At 43.3% G+C, this 7555-nt stretch overlaps 1 protein-coding gene across 1 annotated transcript in view; it reads left to right on the forward strand.

Moving 5' to 3' along the window:
- Nucleotides 1-573: 573 nt before the first annotated feature.
- LOC123522212 overlaps nucleotides 574-7555 on the forward strand; it is a gene marked incomplete at its 5' end in the record, with an annotated part of 59274 nt that continues 52292 nt past the window's right edge. Inside the window, one exon of the mRNA XM_045294604.1 lies at nucleotides 574-651. Coding sequence (XP_045150539.1) covers nucleotides 574-651 — 78 coding nt within the window. The remainder of the gene's footprint in view (nucleotides 652-7555) is intronic.

Below are 7555 nucleotides of genomic sequence, written 5' to 3' on the forward strand. Positions count from 1 at the left end.
TGTAGCCATCATGAAACTCCTACGCTAGATAAAATGACTTTCAATTTGATGTCTGCAAATTTTACAAACCCCTTGCCATGTGATGTGTTCATTCTATTTCACCTGCCTGCTACAGGTACAGTTATTTGATGACCCTACAACTGCTGGGCTTAGATGATGGGCCGGAGACCAATGATAGGAACCCTGTCTTGATGAGAGGAGCCTACCTATCTTTTCTGTATCTGCGCCACCTGAGAATGAGGGAGCTGCAGGTACGGGTGCGGCTCCACATCACTGTTGGCTTCCGCCATCCGTGGTTGTCCGGCAAGGGGACTCCCTCCCTACCACTGCAGTCACAGCTCATTTTACTCTTCCATCCTTCGTTTTACTACCAGTGCCTGCCCCGGCCCTGCGTGCCTGTCCCTGTCACGGGGTTCATGTCCGGCTCTTGTCCCTCCTTTGTTCCAGCACACCTGCTTAGGCATTCTGAACTACTTCAGATCAGTCGAGCGAACCCTGACCATCAACACTTCAGGCCTCACCTTGATTTCAGGGAACCTGGTCCCCACTGTGGAAGATCCCTCCTGGGTAAACTCTGCAAAAGGAGGCGTGGGCACCTTGCAAGGCTTGGCAGCTCGCCTCTATGTGCATGCTTCTCCTGCTGAGCACAAGGTAAGCCCATCTGCTGGTTTGGTGTGTTTTTGTCTGTCTGTCTGTTTTCCCCCACCCTTGATTATCCTGCCTCCTAAATCACCTCCTCCTTACCACACGGAGTCAGTTAACTCCTTGGAGTAGTTCCCAAAGTAGATGCTACTGCCCCCTGGGGGCACTGGAAAGACCTAGAGGGGCTGCTAAAGCAGATGCCAATGCTTTATCCAGGATTATGGGCTATAATACAATCGGTTTTTACTGCCAGGGGGTGGCTGAGTACTTTTTTCTGAAAAGGAGGCAGTTAGGCCAAACCGGTTCAACTACGGTTTTCCAGTTTGAGAGTTTGCATTTACACCCAGATATACTGAATTAGAATCTACGTTTTAATAAAATATATACATAAAAAGGAGCCCTGAGAGCATAGAAGGTTATGCAGACATAGGCGGTTCACTGTAAGGTCACTCTTCTAGCCCATCAGCAGCTCTGAAGGGGAAACATAAGGCTGTCGGCAATCTTAAAAAGTGACAGTTTCCCAATAAAACTTTTGGGGTAGAAAAATACCTGAGGTGGGGGGTCTGTTGGGGGGACAAAAAAGACTTGCGATCTCAGAAACCCTACCTAGGGCTGCTTTCGGCGGGAAAGGACTCTAAGGCAAAGGGTTTGGGGACTTTAAGAAGCCCCTTAAAATGCACCTTCTGCTGTAGCTATTGATATCTGGGAGCAAATTGTTTGAAGCCTCAGGACTGACTGATTGTTGCGTTTTCAGGGAAATCTTTTTTCAACTGCAGTGAATTGCAGAGAGAAACCCCGAGCGCCCCAAGTACACAGCAAAGTAGGAAGGACCAGATGGTTGTTTTACAGAGAGTTAGGCATGATGGCCTTTCTCTCATCCCAGCCTGAGACTGCAGGCCTCTCCACCCAACCAACCCACCTCCCTGCCATTCAGTTCATCCTGCCTCATAATGACCATAATGACCCTGCAGGACAGGGTAGAACTGCCCCTATGGGTTTCCAAGACTGTAACCTCTTTACAGAAATAGAAAGCCTCATCTCTGTCTCTTATTGCCACTGGTGGTTTTAAACAGCTGACCTTGCAGTTAGCAGCCCAATGTGGTTACCACTACACCACCAGGGCTTCTCATACACAGAAACTCTTATAAGAACCTCCTTGGTGTTACTAGAATTATCTTTTTGTCTCTTTCCTGTTTGCCAAGACCCAAATGAGAACATACATTAAAGAACAAATCTTTCATTCCACAGGAAAACCTGATTGGCCCTTACACTTCTGATATTTTGGGAATATATTTTTCTATAAAGACTAGAAAATTTGAACCCTGACTTTTAAAAAGCCTAATATGACAAAATTCATATTATATCTCTTTCTTTGAGAATAAAGTAAAACATGCCTACATATTTTAGAATACTGTATACACAGTAAATACTTTATCTCAATCTAGAGGAAGTTCATCTCTAGAGATAGGAGTTAATACAAAAGTTTGTCTTCTTAAAAGGTACTGGATTTATAGATATGAGAAATGAAATCGACTTAACCTCTCAAGTAAGTCACATTCTCAGCTGATATGACCCCGGACACGCTTGTCACATCTTTAAGGACATGATAGCTTTCTGTTCACTAATCACTTACACAAAATCTCGGTTAATAGTGTCTGATAGAAATGTGATGCATATTTCACAAGAAAACATGTGAAATACATTTTAATAGTATAACCTGTTTAAACCAATAATAAAAGTATCTAATCACTGATTAACATGTAAGCAATATGCAAGAATAATGTAATTATAACATGTAATCAATATGCAAGATGACCCACTTCACATTGTTTCTGGGCTAAGCCTTCAAAATCTGAGAATGATCACAGCAGCTTTCCCAGGCTGCCGCTTAGGTTCTGAAGGGCTCCTCGGAAGGAGGAGCTGCCCTGGCCCGTCTCACCCTTGCTATCTATGAAGACCTCGAGCCATGTACCTGGGACAAGCCACGTTTCTGGTACTTTATAGCTACATGCGGCTGGAGGCTACTGCATTGAACAATGCGATTCTACATAAAGGGAAGTGTTTTCATATCTTCTCACTAGACCAGTAGAGTCAAACCTCCACTCATTAACCAGGATGCCCTTCTCTAACAAGCATCACCCTGCCCTCCCCACTGCCCTCTACCCAGTGCCTCAGCACAGACAGACATCACTGTGCCCCCAAATTTTCTTCCACTCCTCTATGGGTCCCAGCTCCTGGCTAGTCACGCTCAGTTAGTTGCCTCTCAGTGGGAGGTGTTTCTGAGGTACACCGGGTATGGCATGTGCTGTGGGTACTATTTTTCCCCTTGTCTCGACTGGGGGGGCAGAGACATGGTTAGGCAGACTAGTTGTACTGGGGGACGGTAACAGTGCAGTGGGGAGTGCGTCTGGAAGTTTGGAGTTCCTATCAGCGGAGCTGTGGCTGGAGCAGGTGCATTGGGAGACTGCAAGTATAGGAAATGGAAGGGTGAGATGCCTATTAGAAGTCCAGGTGGGAAAGAAGAGAGGGCTTCCAAACATTCTTGGACAAGTGGAATGAAAAGATCCTCAAATTTTTCCATGCCCTTCTTGACATTCCCTCACATCTTTTACATAGTATGTATTTAATAAATGCTCCTGACATGGAAATATGGAATAAGATGTGCTATACTTGAGTGCACGGGCTAGGATAGTTGTGAGGTTACAAAAATGCAACGTGCATGAGACTGATCTGCAAAGTATATCATACTGCTCAAATGCAGGAAAACGAACTAAGAAATGTTATTATAGTTGACAGACTAGAAGGAAGGAGAGTAGATGAATTCTTTGATTTGCTTTGTGAAAGATTGTGGTCAATGCCACACATATTGGTGGAATTCTTAGCCATAACCATTATGACCTGATACGAATGCAAAGGTGACTGAGGAAAAGTCCGAGAAGTACCGGCTGCGTTGCCAAAGGGCCTAAACCCCATATTAACAAGTGATGTCAGAAGCCAAGAGTGAAAAGAATGGATTCAAGGCAGCCAATTCTGTTATCGTTACTATACTCAGCCAATACTTATCTTGGCATCAGTTAATTTGTAGACACAGGAATCATTGACCCCACCCCCCACCCACTTCCTGCCATGCGTCCAAGCAAAACATTGAAGGATTAACTCTCTGGACGACAAAACCTTCAGTATAAGGGTCTTTGACATGACCACAGGGGAAAAATAAAATAAAATAAAAATGGAAATAAGAAAATACTTAGTGACTGAGCCAACACCCTGTCTGAGGCAAGTTGGGCACATGGTTTTCAAAATGTTTCCTGTGGACAAAAGTGCTTATTTCAAGGAAAGGAAGTGCGGGAGGGAAAGAGCAAGGTTCAGTGGAGTGGAGAGATGATGACGTCATAGGAAGGACTTGTACAGCGGGGAGGGCGGGGCAGTGGGGAAGAAAGACCACCCATGGCTCTGCTCAGCATCTTGACCCTGTGCTATTGTTCTTCATTGACTCCAGCAGCATTTCTCTAAGGTCTTTTATGTTTGTTTTATTTTTTTCTGTAAAGAACAGAAGTTTATTTTCTCATTGTCCTGGATGCTTGAAGGTCAAATATGCATCTTGACCATGTTGATTCCATTCTTTTTTTTTTTTAAACATTTTATTAGGGGCTCATACAACTGTTATCACAATCCATACACACATCAATTGTGTAAAGCGCATTTGTACATCATTCTCAAAACATTTTCTCTCCACTTAAACCCCCCACATTAGGTCCTCATTTTCCCCCTCCCTCCCCGCTCCTCCTCCCTCATGAGCCCTTGACAGTTTATAAATTGGTATTTTGTCATATCTTGCCCTGTCCGACGTCTCCCTTCACCCACTTTTCGGTTGTCTGTCCCCCAGGGAGGAGGTCACATATAGTTCCTTGTAATCGGTTCCCTCTTTCTTACCCATTCTCCCTTTACCCTCCCTGTTTCGCCACTCACACCACTGGTCCTGTAGGGCTCATTGCCCTGGATTCCCTGTATTTTCAGTTCCTATCTGTACCAGTGTACATCCTCTGGTCTAGCCAGACTTGCAAGGTCGAATTAGAGTCATGGTAGTGGGAGCAGGGAGGAAACATTTAGGAACTAGAGGAAAGTTGTATTTCTCCTCGTTGTTACATCGCACCCTGACTGGCTCATCTCCTCCCAGTTCTCTAAGGTCTTTTAAATGTGTTCATGCCCTAGAACATTGGAAAAGGTCTTTGATCCTTGAGTAAATAAAGTCTTGCACATTAAGTTGAATCTTTTTCTTTAAAGAACTCAGACGGCAGGAGCTAAATGCCATAAGAAGACAACAAGCTAATTGATACATTTAAGTAAAGTGTTTGATTTTTTTTATGACAATTTTCTCAACATCTTTTTTTTGTGTTCCATTGGTGCCTAACAAATTATAACAAACCAAACCAAACTCACTGTCATTGAGTTGATTCCAACTCAGAGCCACCCTACAGGACAGGGTAGAACTGCCCCTGTGGGTTTCCAAGACTGTAAAGCTTTACGAGAGCAGACGGCCTCATCTTTCTCTCACCGAGCAACTGGTGATTTTGAACTTCTGATCTTGTGGTTAACAGCCCAGCACATAACACACTCCACCACCAGGACTCCTTATCATTTTATAAGAAACAGTCATTTCTCCTTTGAAACTCTAGTTGAAAGAAATTCGTGGTTATAGAAGCCAGGTTATGCCTGAAGAACAGCAAACAGTACAGCTAGACCAAAAATTACAATATAGTAGAGAAAGACTGAACTGTGATACGTTCCCTTCTTGGTTTATCTTTTATTGTGAGCTGGGGGAAATTTTACCGAGCAAATCAATGATTTCATTCAACAATGCATATTTTGTTTCACGTCACTGATTGCAATCCCCACGGTGTAACATTGCTTATGCTACTTCCTCCCTGTTTCTATTCATCCTTCTTGCCCAACCCTGCTGAACTTTGTCCATGAGTCAACTCTGCCCTTTGGATCCCTATGGCTGATTGTTCTCAGGTGTGTGCACCTCTGTTAGTGTTCCTCTTGGAGACCCATCTATTGTTTAGCAGAAACTTGAGCCATGGGGGGTTGTCAGTTCCAGCGCTGACCATGACTAAGGACCACAGTCTCTGACCATTCCCAAACCCCAAACTCCCTGCCATCATGTCAGTGCTCATGCAGAGTGATCCTCTGAGTTTCCAAGATTCCAATTGTTTACAGCAGTAGAGATCCCAGTCTTTCTCCAACGGAGCTTGCTGGTAGCTTTGAACTGCTGACCTTGCGGTTAGCAGCTCAACGCGGCGTAACTACCAGCCTGGTCTATTTATGGTATTGAATTTTGTTCCACAATTTTCTCCCATGCTATCCAGAACTTTCCAAGGCATCCCTTTCAGAGCAGCTGGTAGTGACACATCTTTTGATTGAATAGTTTTATTGAATACTGTTATTGAACACTGTGGGCTGCTAGCCAAAGGCTTAGCCACCAGCTGCTCTGCAGAAGAAAGATGAGGCTCTCTACCTCGATAAAGCAAATACTCAGAGAATCTAGATTATAAGAAGAATGGTGCAGTCTTCAATATGAATTACAACTCAATGTAAAGAAAACGAAAATAACCATGTATCATGCAATCTAATCATTCAATCATAGTAAGAAGATTTGTACAATCATCCCCACAATCAATTTCAGTACATTTTCTTCTCATACTCATTCATCTATGTGGGGACCCTGCAAATAGATTCTGGGCTTTCACCATCATCCATAGCCTTCTGCAGAGCAAATGTGTATAATTTAAGCTCTGATCCTTTTCCTTCCACCAGACTTAGGCTTTGTTATTTACAATCCTTGGATAACACAGGCTGGTGTGGTTCTTCTATGTGGACTTATTTGATGCCTCACTTAGATGGCTTCTTGTTTAAAGACAAACATTTAAGACCCTAAATGCTATTCTTTCTAATAGCCGGGCACCACCTAGTTTCTCCACCATACTTTGCTATAGCACCCACATCTTCAGTTATCTCTTCACGAGGGCGAGCATCCAATAGGGCCATGTCATAAGAATTAATTGTTTTTATATTGAGGCTAGAATTACCATTTGTTATCTAGTTCATTTTAGAGATATCATTATCATTTTATGATAGAGAATATTATCAATCATATCCCCAGAGCATAAGGTAATTCTATTGATAATGCCATTAATTTAGCCAGTGGTATATAATTTAAAACACTGTTGAGAAAAGCAAACTATGTGAGTATAGGCCAGCCTCAGACAGCAATACATGAATTGTTGACTTGTACAGATTAAACTCTTAAGTGACCAGACACTAATTGTGAGAATCTTTGAGTTATTTTTCAGAAATGCTTACTTACACTTTTACTGGTTAGAATGTTTCTAAGTTTCTGCCTGAATGATTAAAAAGCTAGACATGAATGAGCAATTCCATAAAGAGCTCTCCTTAAGGGAACAGAGTGGGACATGCAAGCTAATTATAGAACATAACTCTGAAAGGGCCCAGAGAGTACCCTTTGCCGTTAACCATCCGAGTGGATGATATACTGCCAAGTTTGGTGACGGTTCTGGGGTGCTCTGGTGTTACACAATAGGTAATGTTTCTCATGCAAAGCAATAGACAGATCTATGAACAGCTCCTATGACATAATGACTCCTTAACCCGTTTGTCTCAGGAGAACGATAGGCTTTCTACTCCTGTAACTGCTCGTCTTGGAATCCCGGGAGCAGTTCTGCTCTGCTCTGCCCCACGGTGCTGCTGAGTTGAAATCGACTTGATGGCAGTGAGCTTGATTTTAGGACGTTACTCTTTCTATGACTCCCGGTATCGTGCCCAACAGAACGGTTACCCTTTCTATGACTCCCGGTATCGTGCCCAACAGAACGGTTACCCTTTCTATGACTCC

This window comes from Echinops telfairi, unplaced genomic scaffold (genome assembly GCF_000313985.2).
Source record: "Echinops telfairi isolate 266 unplaced genomic scaffold, ASM31398v2 ScPeMD7_3533;HRSCAF=4204_0, whole genome shotgun sequence".
In the NCBI taxonomy this organism is placed as follows: domain Eukaryota; kingdom Metazoa; phylum Chordata; class Mammalia; order Afrosoricida; family Tenrecidae; genus Echinops; species Echinops telfairi.